Source organism: Xyrauchen texanus, chromosome 3, assembly GCF_025860055.1.
Source record: "Xyrauchen texanus isolate HMW12.3.18 chromosome 3, RBS_HiC_50CHRs, whole genome shotgun sequence".
NCBI classification, from domain to species: Eukaryota; Metazoa; Chordata; class Actinopteri; order Cypriniformes; family Catostomidae; genus Xyrauchen; species Xyrauchen texanus.
Window position 1 is genome coordinate 48,090,454 of NC_068278.1, and position 18,125 is coordinate 48,108,578.

Below are 18,125 nucleotides of genomic sequence, written 5' to 3' on the forward strand. Positions count from 1 at the left end.
ACTAAAAGGCTACAAGATCTGATCTATGCAAAACATTGGAACTGAATCAAGGGCTGTAACATGAATGCAGCACAAATCTACTAGTATGCTTCTACCTGTAAAATTTCTGTAATAGCATTTCCTTTAAGCTAATATAAAACTACATTTTCTAGAGTGAAAAGTTTTACAATTCTGCTGCTTCCTGCTGCTCTTTGTGATGAGATGTATCATAGGTATTACTTTTCCTGTACCATTAAAGAATGGATTGTTTTGATCGTTGTGGTCAATTCATTGTCTGATACATCACTGGCATCTTTATTTATGCAGAAAATATGGCTTGTCTGTAGGTCAGACGGCACTACATATTGCCATAGAGCGCCGTTGCAAACCGTATGTGGAGCTGCTGGTGGAGAAAGGGTCAGATGTCCATGCACAGGCCAGGGGCAGATTCTTCCAACCCAGAGAGGAGGGTGGATACTTCTACTTTGGTGAGTTTGTTAATAAGGACAGTAAGAGTGATAACAAATCTTCATAACGTAAATCATTTTGTTTTTTGTGTGGAAAACCGGCTTCCTGATTTTATCAGTTACTTTCTCCATTGCTATGTCAATTTTTTGTTGTTGTTGAATTATAGAGCACTAAGCAATTTCCTGAAGATCTTGACCTCCAGTACTTCTCTATTAGGCAGTCATGAGTCAGACTTGCATAGCTTTGCCAATGTATAACCAATATGAGTGTACAAGACATTTGAAAATCCAACAGTATTCATGGTAACATCAGTTGATGTTCTTGACTTTTCCTAAACTCACTCCCTTGTACTTTGATTGGCAAAAGTGAGGTGCATGAGACAGTTTATGCATTCATGAAATGTTTAGCTGTGAGCAAAATGGTTTATTGCACTTTGAAGAAAGCCAACAAGACATTATGTCACAAATAAAACAAGTGTACTAAGGATGTAAGAGAGAGAAAGGACCCTTTGTGTTGCAATGGAAAATACAGTTAAAAAGGTCTTCTATTTGGGAGGCCCCTTTTCGTCTGCCTGACACCATTCTGCCTCCTGTTGAGGTGATTGTGCTACTACAGTTCTGTCAGCCTATAACACTGGTATTTTAATGGTATCTTACCATTTGTCTTATCATAATCCTTCATCAAAATATAATGTCTTGTCTCTGAAATTACTTTGCTTTTTGGCCAAATGGGCGATGAAAATAATGTTAACAAATTGCTATGTAGGCATTGTTTTAAACTACTGTTGTAGGCAATATTTGTATTGTATTTTTGGTGAATAATGAACACAGTAATTTAATACTGTTAATATAATAAAGGTTACAGCAATAATAAAAAATAACAATAGATTTGAAAAAGAAGCGTTGCCATTGCAATACATCGAGATACTCTCAAGGGTGAACCGGGCCATAATGGCCAAAACATAGCTATGCAATTACGTAAACATAGATGTATCTTGCAATGCAACTTGAGATTGTTGCGCTCTGAAATGAAATGTTTGAGATGCGGACAGTTATCCCATCAACATGCACTACCGGGACGGCAGTTCCAAGTTGCGCACTGTCTCTGTGTTTTAAAGGTCGTAGGTGTGTTCGACTTGAACTGCATCTCGATTTGCTGATCTGCGATATTTGCCCAATAGAGTCTAGGCAGGGAAGGATTTGAAAAGAGATCCGTCAAGCCGGACACTTTGCGCTTCCCATTGTCTGCTGAACCCATGCCAGTCATGGAAGATCGCACAATGTTTTATTTCTTTTATTACAGACGAAGTGGAATTCCAATGTTTGAATTTTACATAAAATAACCAGAAACATTGTTCATATGAAAAGATTGTGCTGCTTAATACAGTGTCTGCAGTGTACAGGGCCGGCCCAAGCCTTAATGGGCCCGAAGCAGAATTAGATTTTGGGGGCCCCTCGGTGCCGCCAATACCATTGATTTATTGTCAGTGCTTGACACACTATAAATCTAACACCCTCATTGTCAATTTTATTAGTTGTAGCTGTGTTGCTGACATCATACCAATGTCTGCCTGGCATGTTTTTACCCTTCTACGGTTTTTAATTGTAACAGGAGAAAACCCACAAGAAGTATAAGGACCTAATAAGGAAATTACAATATAAATATAATTAGAAATATTAATCTCAGGAGATTTTATAGTAAACTATAAAGGCTGCAAATACGAAGGCTGCTGTGCTATTATCTTACCTGCCACGTCCGCTGAGGTTGAAACAGACATGGAAGGAACAGTAAGATCAGTGGATGCAGTTGCTGGTTAGTGCTCCTCGTCTGCAGAGGACGGACCTGATGAAAGATGAAAAATATTATAAAAATAATAATTATTTTGTTTTAGCCAAACTGGAGGTGTCAGAATAAACACCATGATAATGGCATACAAATATACTGCTATTATTTCTGCCATAGACTGACATAGCAGAAGTAGTAAGAGTAGTATGTGAAGTATGCAATTGCGAACGCAGCCCATGAAACATGTGCAACCATTTCACGTTGTGAGTCTGGGCATTTCTGCAACAAAAGTTGTTTGGGGGCGGGGTTGTGGGTGGTTGGAGATGAGATGGATGGTGGGCTTCAGGGGGCCCACGTGTAGTTTATATTATTTAAGTTCTAATGATTTCCGTCGTTAATACGCTGAGATGCGAGCAAAAAGCACAGGCTAAAGCATCTTGACAGAATGCACACGCATGAGAAGTTGAAGAGAGAGGGATCCCTTCTAGACACGACAGGTGTGTTCGACTTTATGCAGCACTGCGCAGACATCCTTTGGGGGGGGGCATCCTGGGCAGCTGCCCATGTCGGCCATGCCTAAAATCCGCCCCTGCCAATCGTGAATAAGATCATCAGAGCAAAAACAAACAATCAAGATGTCTGCTTTGGAGCTGATTGAAAGGTGCAAAACTATTATAATATAATCCTAGGATGACAAAATAGGATTATCTTTTCTGGTGCCTGCCAGAAGTTCCTTGCTCTCTTTTATTCACCTGCAAATTATTTTCATTTGTATTCGACACGGCTGTCAGTGTTTAATCCCTCCTGATCTCAGCACGAAGGGAGTCATTCATTGCAGAGCTTCCCGGAGACGTGAGCGCAAACCTGAAAACACTGACAGCTAATGTGATTTAGCAGTACCGCTCTCTGAACACGTGCAAATCAATGAGAGGGAAGCGTTCACATAAGAAGTGACATGAAAATAATCTGTCACCCCTGTAAAAAAAAAAACATTTTTTATTTAGCACTGCCCTGAAGGATTTGACATATCAGATAAACAAACATCAAACAAAAAACAGTGAGCCTGCTATGGGGATATAATTCTGAGGGCGCAAACATTTTAATTGGAGCGCGCAAAATGATATTTTGTGCGTGCAAGTTGGTATTTTGAGCGCAAATGTCCTCGACAATTAATTAGCTAAAAGAACAAAGATGGTTTGCAAAGATGGTTTGCACTCTGAAAGTGTCTTATTTTATTAAATGCACTGAAGAAGGCTAAAACAACATTATTACTCCTATTCTACTTCTACTAATAATAATAATAATTCAGTGCAGGGCATCTATTTTTTCTTATTTCTTTTTTGTTTGGTCTATGCAAGAAGACTTACTGGAATTGCCCTAGACTTGCTGGATATGTGGTGGTGGTGTAGTGGTCTAAACCACATAACTGGTAAACTAGTAATCAGAAGGTTGTTGGTTCGAACCCCACAGCCACCACCATTGTGTCCTTGAGCAAGGCACTTAACTCCAGGTTGCTCCGGGGGGATTGTCCCTGTAATAAGTGCACTGTAAGTCGCTTTGGATAAAAGCGTCTGCCAAATGCATAAATGTAAATGGAAATGGATATGCTGATACACTAGCTAGACCTGCACCAAACCAGCACTAACTCTTCAATTGAAAGTGTTTTTTCTAAGAATATACCAGCACTGACTGTCTTATGCTGTTGTTGTATTTTAACTGGTCAGGTGAGCTGCCCCTCTCACTCGCAGCTTGTACCAACCAACCAGACATGGTGCACTACCTGACTGAGAATAGCCACAAGAAGGCAGATCTGCGAAGGCAGGACTCCCGGGGAAACACAGTGCTGCATGCCCTAGTTCATATTGCAGACAACACTCGAGACAACACACGTTTTGTCACTAAAATGTATGACTTGCTGCTCACTAAATGTGCCAAACTCTACCCTGACTGCAACCTGGAGAATATCCTCAACAATGATGGTATGTCTCCTCTCATGATGGCTGCCAAGCTGGGAAAAATTGGGGTAGGAGCCTGCCTTTTGCAAATCTTGCATTGCTAGAGCATAATAGTGAAATGGAAATACACTCATGGCAGGTAGTCAAAGTAAACTAAAGTCTACAGTTTTTACTCCTCAGGTGTTCCAGTATGTCATCAGGAGAGAGATCAAAGATGAGGAAGCTCGTCATCTCTCCAGGAAGTTTAAGGACTGGGCCTATGGACCTGTGTATTCCAACCTCTATGATCTGTCCTCCCTGGATACCTGTGGAGAAGAAGTCTCTGTTCTGGAGATACTTGTCTACAACAGCAGGATTGAGGTGAGAAAAGAGTTAAATATAGAAGGTTTGCTGTATGTAGGTTTTCTTCATATTTTGTGATGTTATCACACTTGAGATTAAAAGCCTTGGAAATGCGTTGACTACATAAATGTGGAGCTATAGCTCCATATTTTTTTTTTCTCCATTGGTAAAGATTAAAGCTCAGAGCTAGTTACAAGCCCCAAAAGGAGCGAGCCAATGAGCAATCCATTGTGCCCTTGAATAAGGCAAGGGGGATAGTTCCTGTAAGAAGTATACTGGAAGTTGCGTTAGATCTCGTAAATGACTAACTTCAGGTGGTTGTGAATGTACAGGAGGGAAATTATGGAAAGCACACACACATATATATATATGTGTATATGTGTATATATATGTGTATATGTGTATGTATGAATGAAGTCAGAAAACATACACCTTAGCCAAATACAATTAAACTCAGTTATTCACAATTCCTGACATTTAATTTTAGAAAACATTACATCTTCGGTCAGTTAGGATCACTACTTTATTTTAAGAATAATTTCAGAATAATAGTAGAAAGAATTATTTATTTCAGCTTTTATTTATTTCATCACATTCCAAGTGGGTCAAACGTTTTGGGTAGCCTTCCACAAGCTTCTCATAATAAGTTGCTGGAATTATGGCTCATTCTGCCAGACAGAACTGGTGTAACCGAGTCAGGTGTGTAGGCCTTCTTGCACACACATTTTCTATCGGATTGAGGTCAGGGCTTTGTGATGGTCACTCCAATACCTTCACTTTGTTGTCCTTAAGCCATTTTGCCACAACTTTGGAGGCATGCTTGTGGTCATTGTCCATTTGGAGGACCCATTTGCGAATTTCCTGACTATGTCTTGATGTTGCTTCAATATATCCACATAATTTTCTTTCCTTGTGATGCCATCTATTTTGTGAAGTGCACTAGTCCCTCCTGCAGCAATACACCCCCATAACATGATGCTACCACCCCCATGCTTCACGGTTGGGATGGTGTTCTTCGGCTTGCAAGCCTCACCCTTTTTCCTCCAAACATAACGATGGTCATTATGGCCAAACAGTTACATTTTTGTTTCATTAGACCAGAGGACAATTGTCCAAAAAGTTCAATCTTTGTCTCCACGTGTACTTGCAAACTATAGTCTGGCTCTTTTATGGTGGTTCTGGAGCAGTGGCTTCTTCCTTGCTGAGCAGCCTTTCAGGTTATTTTGATATAGGAATTGTTTTACAGTTGATATATATACTTGTCTACCTGCTTCCTCCAACATCTTCACAAGGTACGTTGTTGTTGTTCTGGGATTGATTTGTACTTTTCACACCAAACTACGTTCATATGATGGAGACAGAATGCTTCTCCTTCTGGAGCGGTATGATGGCTGCATGGTCCCATGGTGTTTATACTTTATACTATTGTTTGTACAGAGGAATGTTGTACCTTCAGGAGTTTGGAAATTACTACTACATGACTTACCAAAACTATAGTTTGCTAATATGATATCTGTGGTTAAAAATAGTTTTAATGACTTCGACCTAATTATATGTAAACTTCTGACTACAACTGTATATACTGTATATAGTATACACCGATCAGCCACAACATTAAAACCACATGCCTAATATTGTGTAGGTCCCTCTCGTGCTGCCAAAACAGCACCAACCCGCATCTCAGAAAAGCATCACATCCAGTGAGCGGCAATTCTGTGGATAGAAATGCCTTGTTGATGAGAGTGGTCAACAGAGAATGGCCAGATTGGTTAGAACTGACAAAGTCTACGGTAACTCAGATAAACCACTCTGTACAATTGTGGCGAGAAGAATAGCATCTCATAATGCTATTCAGAGATACGGGTTAGCCCTGTTTTGGCTGCGCGAGGGGGACCTACACAATATTAGGCAGATGGTTTTAATGTTGTGGCTGATCAGTGTATATACACTAGTCACATATACATAAACAAAAAACTGTGCTCAAGTTATACACTGTTTGAATGAACAATGAAGTAAAGGAAAGCATAGCTACTTCAGTATTGTAAACTCTCTCAAGTGTTCCATCTTTTCTAACCTCAGAATCGGCATGAGATGCTGGCAGTGGAACCCATTAATGAGCTGCTGAGGGCCAAGTGGCAGAAGTTTGCTGCTGTGACCTTCTACAGCAGTGTGTTTTCTTATCTTTTTACCATGGTTGTCTTCACCCTTGTGGCCTACTATCGCCCATCGGTGGGAAAAGTGAGTACATTGCGCATGTTTATCATATGAATACAGTGATTCCTCTGTGAAGTGATTGAAATTAATGTTAGTGTAAGCTGTTCTTTTCAGAAATTCGGGGAATAAACTGCAGCCTCATTAATAAAGTTATAAGATAAAATCTTTAAATTATCTTAAATGTGAACATACAACAATTTCCTAAAGGTTAAATAGTTAAAAATGTTATTCTTAAAGCAAAATTAATAAAGCAAGAATGTTCAGCGATCCCTCGGCCGGGGGTTGACGATGTAATTGAGTTGTGATATTTAAAAAAAAATAAAATATATCATTAACATATTTCTTGCATATCGCCCAGCCTTAGTCCTTAACAACAGCAGACAATAGGCTGAAGGATGAATTGATGAAAAAATGTAGGTGAGTTTTAGATATGATACTGTTGCTTTCAACCATCTGTTCTGCACATTGATTTAGCTATGTCTAAGGGCTGCAAACTATAATCACAAAAATGTGCTTGATATATTACTTATAATTTATTAAACCTGACTGTTATCTTGTATGTCTCAAAATGTATTTAATATGGAAACATGCATATACGCTGCAACAGAATATTATTTATAGCCCTATATCTAAAATAAAGCATTTATATTACATATGCATAATCTGAATATGATCACATTTGGACTTGTATCAGAATATTTTTGGTCATGTAAACATGCTCACTCATTTATTAATAAATTCAGCCAGTCAGTGTCTGACTTTTTGTTTTTGCAACACTAAAAGTAAAAAAAAATCAAGTCTGTGTGCACTGGCACACCAGAGCAAAAGCATAAATATCTTTTGTACACTGCTTGTCAGTTGAGGTATGCATAAGAATATTTTCACAAATCCCGATTTGATCCTCACTTTTGACGTAGGATAAAATCCATGGAATTTAGGATCAATGTATAAATGAGGCCCTTGATCTGTAGTTGTTTTCTAAGCTATTTGCCCTTTCACAGCCCCCTTACACCTACAATACTACAGAAGACAAGCTGCGTTTGGCAGGAGAGATCATAACCGTGGCGTCTGGAGTCTTTTTTTTTGTAACGAACGTAAGCTATACATACAGTACACAATGGCCTTATATTTGTAATATAGTGTTTTTCATTTAGAAGTGCACTCTTAGCTTGCTGAAAGAACACCAGTATATGTTTCCTATATCCTTGCACCCAAATTCACTCTCACATTCTTTTTGTTTTCTCGTGGTTGTCGTCTTTCTCACTTTAACTTGCACAAAATATCTTTTAGCAGAGTTTCTTGGTTTTCTCCCCCGATTTAGATTAAGGACCTTTTCCTGAAGAAGTGCCCTGGGGTGAATTCTTTATTTATTGATGGATCCTTTCAGCTCCTCTAGTAAGACACTCAGTCCCTTTCTTTGTGCCCTCCTTTACTGTCTATGTCTTTCCCTAAGGCGATTTTTCTCCTTTTAATTGAGCTGTCTAATTAATTTCACAAACTCTTTCTTGGCATGTGTTAATAGTTAATCTCTTTGCATAAAAACAGCACTATCCAAGCAAAGATGACTGCAGTTCACTGATATGTTTATGTTAATTATAATTAATATGTGGCATTGCTAAACCACAGAGGCATTTTAAATGTAAAAAGTGAATCTAACATATTGAAACAGTTTTGCTTGGTAAGAATCAAAGTTGAACCCAATGAACCACTTCTGTACTGACTAGAACATAATAAAGCTGCCAGAGCCCACAATATATTTATTATAGTGTATATTGAACTTATAATTTATCAGCAGTCAACAGTATCATCTGTAAGCAAATGGACACCTTATGAGTTACTGAATGAAAAGTACATTTCCTAATGATCATTGTGTTATTTCCATAGCTTCATCTACTCTGTGTTGGTGCTGGTGGCTGCAACGTTGTACTTGTCAGGAATTGAGGCCTACGTGTCCGTGATGGTTTTTGCTCTAGCGCTAGGTTGGATGAACACCCTCTATTTCACCAGAGGCCTTAAACTCACTGGAACCTACAGCATCATGATTCAGAAGGTATGAAATAGGCAGGTTGGGGACCAGTTCCATTTAATTTGTCTGGGTAGATGTTTAACTGAAATTGTCAGTTTATATTTTTCAAACAGTGAATCAGTTAAAACCTCTGAAATAAAATAACATTCCCAAGTCTGTATATTTTATTTCTTGCTATATACACTGACTTAGCACTTTATTAGGAACACTATGGTCTAGTGTCTGGTTCGAGTCTACTGTAAGTCAAGTCAGAGGGCAAAAGGGGTGGAGTCGGACTTAAGGTCGAGTCGAGTCCGAATGAATCTGTTCATGAATCTGAATAAAAATTGTAACTGTAAACTCAACATTAATATTTTAAGCTTATTTTAAACTTCACAACTAAGAACAATATGTCAATATAAATGTAACAAAAACACCTCACTTTCATATACACATTATATGATAAGTATCTTGCTGAACAGACTTAAATGGTTTCAGAATGAAAGCATATGCTATAGGTGTATGAAAACAAACTGTTTTTCAACACACTTCTTATTGTGTTCTGGTGACATTTTAAAGGAGTCATGACATGGGTTTTTTTATTGTATTATTATGTTCCCTTAGGTGCAATTATAGTATTAATATATTTTTTTTGAAGAAAAACTTTTAAAATCTAGTGATTTATGACCTTTTCCCACCCTGTTTCTCATACTCTGATTCAAACAGTCTGTTTTGGGGGCGTTTTCCATTTAAGACTTCAGTGTTAACGCCCACTGTTATGATTGGCTAACGTCAGTGCCTATGTATCAATTATTGACGCCCCAGCCAGAACAATATGCAAGTAAACTAAGTAAAAACACTGTCATTATTCATAATGAATGAAATTGCGCTTTAAAAAGTAGTTTAAAGTTTAAAATAGATTACTTACAGTTTGCGTCGTCGTTGTTCCCAGAATAGTCGGCACGGACTTATCTTTGAGCAACAGTTTTCTGGCAAAGCCAGCATCATATTGAGATTTGTTCTCAAAACAGTCATCCTTAAATTGTACAGAACAAACGCTTAAGTTAACACTGCCGTGACTGGGACGTCCGCAAAAAATAAACTGCATCCATTTTTCCCTGACGTCTGGATCTTTCGGCAGCTTATTCAGAGGTTTTGTTTGACCACAGCCAGGAACAGCACATCTGTGTGGCATCGTAATTTTCCTGTGCACAAGTAGTCTCTGTCAGAGCTCGCTGTCCATCGACTGAACACTTGTGAGGCGCACGGCGATACTGAAATGAGCGTAGTTGTCTTGCGCTTAAAGCGTAGTTATCTTGTGCTGGAGGCGGTCATATGCAAACGCTGGTACGTCACTTCTAACTGTCACGTCACTTCTAACCATGAATCCAGAACGAGCTGTATTTTGAGCTTGATTAAATAAATGATTCGTTTAGAATGGGGAGGACGTCTTAAAATATTAAACTTGCAGGACGTTTTAATGATACAAAGACCTCTTATATACCAAAAGATCAAGGCAAATTTGGTTTCTCATGTCATGACCCCTTTAAATTATTTGTTGCTGTTTCCCCTCCACTCAAACTTAGACAAAAAGAGATGAAATCTGCATTAGTCATTACAATTAGTGTTATTATGTTTCTCATTTTTATATCTACTTCAAAATTAATTTGTCAATTAAATTTAGTTTAGTTTTATTTGAAATTATCCCTGTCTAAAGAAATAATAGTTTATACTGAGATTTCTTTCTGTGTCTCTATCTTCCAAATGATTTGGAAAAATACATACAAATGAGTCAACAAAGCAGTAATTAGCACTCGCTGAGAAGTTACATCTTACGATTTGACTGCAAATGTTACATCCAAAAACACTGGAGAAGCCCACTGATAATATTAGGGCCATTTAACACGGACTTGATGTGGCTCAATGTGGGTCAGTTCTGCGTATTGCTCATGCACCAATAACCCTGATGCGTCCGTGTGCATCTCTGGCTTCTTGCAGCAGCTATCGCCGAAGATAAAAAATATTTGATGTTTGCTTGAGCAGCCGCCGCATTGGTCTGCAATCATTATGAAATATTTAAATCCCAGCCAAATAAAATTTCACTTAACTCTTATTTTACCACAAAAAACATGGAGAATAATGATATTGAGTGGTACATTTTAGTGTTGTCAAAAATACCGGTACCCCGGTACCAAGTCGGTACTCAAACAAAATATTATTTACGACACCAGAATTTCTGAAGGTACCTGGGTACCGAATGCCGGGTCTACCGGATCTATTGAATAGCAAGTCCATACGTGACCTCAATCCGGGTGGCAGAGGACCAATCCCAGCTGCCTCCGCATCCGACACAGTCAACCCGCGGATCTTATCACGTGGCTTGTTGAGCGAGTTGCCACCGAGATATAGCGCGTGTGGAGGCTTCACGCCATCCACCACGGTATCCACGGTGAAAAACGATATGACAAAAGATATGACAAAAGAGAGATATTAAAAAAGAGAAGTCGTTGCGAGGGGGCGGGCACGTTACTGTTTTTGATTAAAGATTACAATCTTTAAAAAAGTATTGTTAGGAATATTTTGGATCTGGTTGCAATCTCCAATTCCCCCGGTCCCGTCAACCTATGTTCGTGCCCAGTGAAGCGCAGTCATGAGTCTGAGTCTCTGTAGACTTCGCGAAGGAAATAGAAAGAATGACACACACACACTCGGTCTGTATTCAATCTATTCAATGTTTATTAGGACAAACATGTTTATATGTTCATGAGACAATAAGCAGCCAATGGGAGAGCGGTAACAAGGGGAAAAATGGGTGTACAGAAAAGAGGCCATGTACAGATGTTCCAGCCTCATGGTTGACGTCGGTGGAAGGGTGTGACCTTAATCAGATCACAGAAATAAGTATGTGGAACATGATAAAGAAAAAGAGAAAACTGTCAGCAGTTGCTAAATATACTGACTCACTATCGTGCGCACTGCAGCCTGCATCTGGGGTCAACAGATCATACATGGGAGGCAAAAAGACTCGTACACAGAGCAGAACAGCATGAAAAATTTCATATTTCTCACAAGTATGCACATGGATAAATAGTTTATAATAAACACTTCATTTTTCCATAAAAAATTACAATTATCAGTTTTGATATCATGGCGACTTAAATAGTGTTTAGGCTCCCATTCATCTGATGAAAACACGCTGCATGAGCATGAGAAAGGATTACATAAAGATGTAGGTTGAAATGCAGGGGCGAAAAACTTCATATAAATAAAATAGCCTGCCCCTCTCTCGCTATTGCTTGTGTGCTAGTGATTACATGATTATAATGACAAAATATAAGAAATAATTAAATCACTGACTTGAATGCGGCCATACATTTGTACATGTTATCTTTCGGTTAATACCAATAGATTACTCCAGTGCTATTTTTAAATTATCCCATATTTTCCAACCATATTATCAAATCCATTCAAAGTTGTTGGATCCATTAAGTTACCATTGATATAATCACAAATTTATTTGTAAGTGTCGTTCAAATGATCTTTTTATAGTTTCTCTAGAGACTGTTTCCACTGATAGAATGTTGTTTATTCAATAACTGAAAACATTCATTGGTACATCTGATATGTTGTATGTTTTTATCTTGAACTAGAGTATAATGAACTATTGTTCTGCTTGTTAAGTTCAACAGAATGTCAACTTGGTTGACCAAAACAAGCTGCTGTCTGCAGTAATGACTACATCCCCAGCCTGTTATTGTCAGAGATTGACATATGTATACTATTTGGATATTGTTTTCAGATTCTCATCAAAGATTTGTTCCGCTTTCTGCTGGTGTATGTGCTCTTCATGATTGGCTATGCATCAGGTAATGTGTACAGTTTTAATTTCTCTTCATGCCTTCATCCTATTAGCAAATCCGAGTTTGTTTGGTTTTAACTGAACAGACCTAAATTGTTATTGCTTTCATGGAAAGTTCAAATTGAAGGAATCTGCATTGGTGGGAATGGGGAAATCCTTATTAATTAGTGACCGACCATTTCAACTTGCATTTGACAACAGCATTAGTTTCACTGCTGACCATCTGTCCTGATGAGGCGACATGCAAGGATGCTTGCCCCAAATATCCCGAATGCAGAGATGCGAACACCTTCAGTGAATTCCTTTTGGACTTGTTTAAGCTGACCATAGGCATAGGAGATCTGGACAGCATGCTGAAAGGCGCACAGTACCCTGCTGTCTTCCTCATTCTCCTAGTCACCTACATTATTCTCACCTTCGTCCTGTTACTCAACATGTTAATCGCTTTGATGGGGGAGACAGTGGGACAGGTGTCCAAAGAGAGCAAGAAGATCTGGAAACTACAGGTGAGTGGTATATGAAAGGTAGAATGTTGTGGTCTGAAATAAAGATGAATTATATAGTCACCTAAAGGCACAGATGTTGTCAACTTTTACTTACCCCATTGCCAACCCTGTATTATTTTCAAAGATGAAGTAAGGCAGAATGTCAGACTTCATTTTTCATGCAATGAAATTTGATGGTTTCATACTGCCAAACTTGGTCTAAAATGAATAAAAAGCACCATATATTGGCTAAAGGACTCTTTATTCAATATATAGCATTTACAAATCTCCAACCAGTTTGTCACTTCCTTTTTTTTTTCATCAGTGGGCAACCACTATCTTGGATATTGAGCGTTCCTTCCCTGTGTGTCTGCGGAGGTCCTTCCGGGTTGGAGAGATGGTGACTGTGGGCAAGAACATGGATGGAACACCAGACAAACGCTGGTGCTTCAGGTACTGTATAGCTTCAACCTCTGCATTGAAAATGACAGCCAAACCTATTAATCAAGTAATTCACCAGAGCTATGGCCCTACATATTTCGTGCTTTAGAGTCGACGAGGTGAAGTGGTCCCATTGGAATCAAAATCTAGGGATCATTAACGAAGATCCTGGCCAGAAAGATTATTACGAACAAACGCAGGGAGGGCGAGGTCTTCGAAGAGGTTTGTATGATGCACAGACTCCCATAAATGCACATACTTACAAAATCTGACAAATGCCATTTCTTTCCATTACACCAACAGATCGCTGGTCTACGGTTGTCCCAAGAGTGGTTGAACTGAATAGGGGCTCCAGAGATCATGTTCTAGAGATGGAGCCACTCACAGGCAAAAACAGACTTAAGTCTGAAAGCTAAATCAGGTCTATAGAGGGCCACAATCCCTTGAAACAGATTTTACAGGGCAGACAATTATGTATATTATTCAAGATGTCAGAATTTCTAGAGTTTTTAATAACTATAAGGATGCATACAAGAACATTTCTGTCCTTTTATCCTGAGTTTAAAAGTATCCTGTTATTTTTGATGATGATAGTGATGACAATTTTTACATGTATATTTGGGCCCATGAGACACTCAGGGACACTTTTTTGTTTTGTAAATCTGAAATGGGCTAGAGATTTGTTAAAATAATCTAGAGTAGTGTGCAATGCATTTTTATAAACACAGCTTTTTTTATTTAAATTTATGCAGAAAAACAGAACACACCACAAGGTCTCTGGCCTGGGTGTCAGACTTGTCTGCTTTGTTGCTTCCTACTGACAGATCTAGCATGAGGGATTTTTGTAGATGAAGAGCTAAAAGGTTAGGTTTTAATTGATAATCATGCCAAATTACCTCAGTTTAATGTGCCTTGATATAATCAGTTTGAACATTTTTAATGAAAAATCATTGTTATCATATTTTTTGGTTATATGGCCCACCCATAATGGAAAAGACAAAAAAAAAAAAAAATGGTGTTTGGATTTGGCTCTTGTTTTGTAATAAAGGTCATGCAGAAAGCAGATGTGGCACCCACACCAGTAGTGTGCACATTGCCAGACTTCAGTAAAATGCTATCTTCACCTCAGTATGCTGGCAGTAGTGTGACACTGGATTTAATTAGTGTGATTTATTTAAATGAAAGTGAATATTTTTTTCACAGGTAAAGGAACAACACCACATTTTGAAGGAAAACTTTCTTTACCTTCAGTTTCCTGTTCTGTTTGTATTATTGTACACATTGTATGTACTGTTTTATCAAAGTGCAAAAGACATTATCTGTCTGCTGTAGTTCAGTGCAAATACTTGACAAAGTAATTCTGCCTTTAGAAAGAAAGAAAGAAAGAAAGAAAGAAAGAAACTGACCATTTGAAAGCATTCATTATGCTGTTTTTGATGTCCACAGTGTGATTTAGCAAATTTATAAGGACTGGAATAGGGCTCTGGATCTATTTTCTGTTTACAGGCCTTTTTCCACATTCTATTTCAAATATTCTTTATATTTTATCAGATATCTTTTACACAAAGTATTATGTAGATTAGGTATAAGAGGATTGTAAAGAAATAGATGGTAATATATTCTTTATCTTGCCAGTATGTTAGGCTGTTGGTGCTGCTGTTGATAAGACAACTTTTATGTCCCGGACTGGATGTTACAATACAAAGGGATTTTTTTAAAACCCTCAATAAAGAGAGATTAATCCCACTCCCTTCGTAACCATCACAAGGAGCAGCTTTGTTTTATTTTCAAAAAGTTTTATAAAGTTTATTTATGGTTTGTATTTTTATTTAATCTGACTTGTTCCTTAATGGAATAATTTTCCTTAAGTCAACCGTGTTTAATGGAAAGAATTGAAATTCTTCAGTTATTACCTTTATGAAACCACATAACCCAACCAGTATTTTAATAGTCTGTAGAACATAAGGCTTGCCAGTTCTACTCATTCAGTCTTTTTCATTAAGCCTTTTCACATGCTTTTGCTTTGCAAAAACACTCTCCGAGTGCTTTATTTAGATGACATTTTGCAGACAACTCATAACAACTTGGTGTACACTAATTGCAGGGGAAGTCCCCCTTGGAGCAACATCAGTAGTTTGGCACAATGGTGATCAAAACTGGCTAGTAAAACCGTGCCATAATTTTCCAGTTCACTCCAAATTACACCTGAATCTGCAACCTTTATATTAGCAACCCATGTGCTTAATTGTTGAAAACAAGTATCAATGCAATTTTTTTTTATGACTCTTAAAAAGCATTTTAGGCAGAAATAAAATAATTGATTTAATGACTTAAATATTGTGGTGTAAACATCAAGTAAAAAGTATTAAATTACTTCCCCTCTACCTTGACTACATGCAAGTGTACACTTAAACTTAATGATTAAATTTAAATACTTTTTCAAACACATATTTCAAGGTAATTCTACTGCCATGTTAGAATCACATGACCTGCAGAATACTTCTCACTTAATCACAGTAACCATCCTGTTATTTGACACTTTCACTCATTGATTAAAGTATTCATGGCTGACTGTGAATACCACATTTCTACAGTGGCATCTGAAACTGAAAACTTCAGTTAAATAATGATGCATCCAAGCCACTAGGTGTCACCGTAAGTCCAAATGACGCAAAGACAAAAGTTACTGAGTGCGCCTTCAATATAAATTAATTAGAAACGATAATTCTGCACTACTTATGCCAACAATTTTTTTTATTAATAATTTTAAGGAAGGTTACACCAGATTACTTTTTTTATTTTAAGCCCAAGAACAAATATCAAAATGACTTTAAACGCGGAAACTTCAAGCAGGTAAATTCAGGTGTGAATTGCTTTTATATATATATATATATATATATATATATATATATATATATATATATATATATATATATATATATATATATAAATTTTTTCAATAATTTAATAGAACTGGACAAAAATGAACATCTGAGTATCACATTGACTAAAATGAGTCATAAACAAAATGTGACAAATATTTATATTAGAATGCATTTAGATCTCATTATAAATTGATCACGGCTTTACGATAGTAACTATAGTACTTTATGTACATTTTGTAAACGGTATTCGCTGCTAACTGCTAGTTAAAATTTCCCGCCACAGCTAGTCCGAATCATTTGGACCTCAGAACAGTCTTTCATTTCCGAATATTGTTGGTTTGGTGTTATGAACTGCATTTCACACCTTCAGGGCCGCTTTTCTTCTGAATAAGATGAAATACCACCAAAAACATACCGTTCAAATTTTAAATATTTTTGTTCTGGTATGTTCAGAGTTCTAAAAAAAAAATTAAAAAGAAGAAGAAAAGGTTTCACTCCGGCTTCCTCCCACCATCCAAAAGACATGCAGGCTAGGTTAATTGGTGTCTCCAAAAAAATTGCCCTTGGTGTGGATGTGAGTGTGAGTGTATGTCTGTCTATGTGTGGCCCTGTGATGGATTGGCGACCTGTCCAGGGTGTCCCCCGCCTTTCGCCCAATGTTAGCTGGGATAGGCTCCAGCCCCCCGCGACCCTGTACACAGGATAAGCGGTTGACGATGGATGGATGGATGGATGAAGAAAAGGTTTCATCAGCAAAAGAACGAGAATATTGAACGGCTCTAAACGGATCTTTTAGTTTTCTGGTTGACCACCAGATGGCGATAGAGTGTTAACTGTGGTTCAAACACATCAACCGTTTAAAACGTGCAAATCTCATGTGTACACACAGTCAGTAACTATTCTTGCTATTAGACTTTATTATTTAATTATAAGTATTTTTAATCTGTTGGTTATGTTCTGAAAAAAGCACACTGGCAGTAATTTCATACCTTGACATTTAACTTAATGTTTTAAGGTACAAGTTAAAAGAATACCATGATGCTACCATGGTTACATGGTTATGGGAAACCAACACCAACAACATATGGTAGTACGTTGGTACTTTATTGTTAGTGGAAACAGGATGCAAATTTGTGCTCTTCAAACCAGATCTGTAAAGTCACAACTCTAAGCCTCAACAATAAACCAAGAATTTGTAATCCACATGCACAAATATGCCCTCAAACTTGAAAAGAGACAATTGTGACTGTAGGAGACTGGCAGAAAATCACATGCTTGAGTAATGATTCGCAAGAATGCTGCTACACTGCCCTTGTGTTCACCATAATTTTCCACCTTGGTGTCAGGGAAACAATGTGCATAATCTCACCCTGCAAGACATGACTGTTTTTTGCATGCCCCACATATTTAGTGGCAACCTCTGAACTCCCCTTCTCCTCCTCTTCCACCGCTGAAGGACATGCTGGATCTATTGCCACCTCTCTGAGGAGGCTAATCCTCTTTAGCTCCAACTTTAACTAGGCCATTAATCCCACTGGAGTTTATCTAAGCACTGAGCACCTCACACTGCTGACACTTTAGCCTACCCACCCTCCTCCTTTCCTCTCTCTCTGTAAGTAGGGCATGGTCTGGGCCAGCAAGTGTCACCGTCAGCACCTTTGTAACCACAGCAGAACCTAAGTGGCTCAGCACCCAACCGCACGCTCC

The 18,125-nt window shown here is 38.1% G+C and overlaps 1 protein-coding gene across 4 annotated transcripts in view; it reads left to right on the forward strand.

Annotated features, from left to right (window-relative positions):
* The window catches only part of LOC127625158 (transient receptor potential cation channel subfamily V member 4-like), a 33,453-nt gene extending 17,740 nt beyond the window's left edge, over positions 1 to 15,713 (forward strand). For 3 of the 4 annotated variants that reach the window (XM_052100255.1, XM_052100264.1, XM_052100272.1), the window contains 12 exons: positions 327 to 467; positions 3,957 to 4,255; positions 4,368 to 4,547; positions 6,609 to 6,767; positions 7,745 to 7,837; positions 8,065 to 8,138; positions 8,628 to 8,793; positions 12,548 to 12,614; positions 12,809 to 13,113; positions 13,418 to 13,545; positions 13,643 to 13,755; positions 13,837 to 15,713. In XM_052100255.1, the coding sequence (XP_051956215.1) occupies positions 327 to 467; positions 3,957 to 4,255; positions 4,368 to 4,547; positions 6,609 to 6,767; positions 7,745 to 7,837; positions 8,065 to 8,138; positions 8,628 to 8,793; positions 12,548 to 12,614; positions 12,809 to 13,113; positions 13,418 to 13,545; positions 13,643 to 13,755; positions 13,837 to 13,949 (1,838 nt within the window). In that variant the 3' untranslated portion in view covers positions 13,950 to 15,713. The remainder of the gene's footprint in view (positions 1 to 326; positions 468 to 3,956; positions 4,256 to 4,367; positions 4,548 to 6,608; positions 6,768 to 7,744; positions 7,838 to 8,064; positions 8,139 to 8,627; positions 8,794 to 12,547; positions 12,615 to 12,808; positions 13,114 to 13,417; positions 13,546 to 13,642; positions 13,756 to 13,836) is intronic. The other variant, XM_052100281.1, reaches the window with a different exon arrangement.
* Positions 15,714 to 18,125: the final 2,412 nt, after the last annotated feature.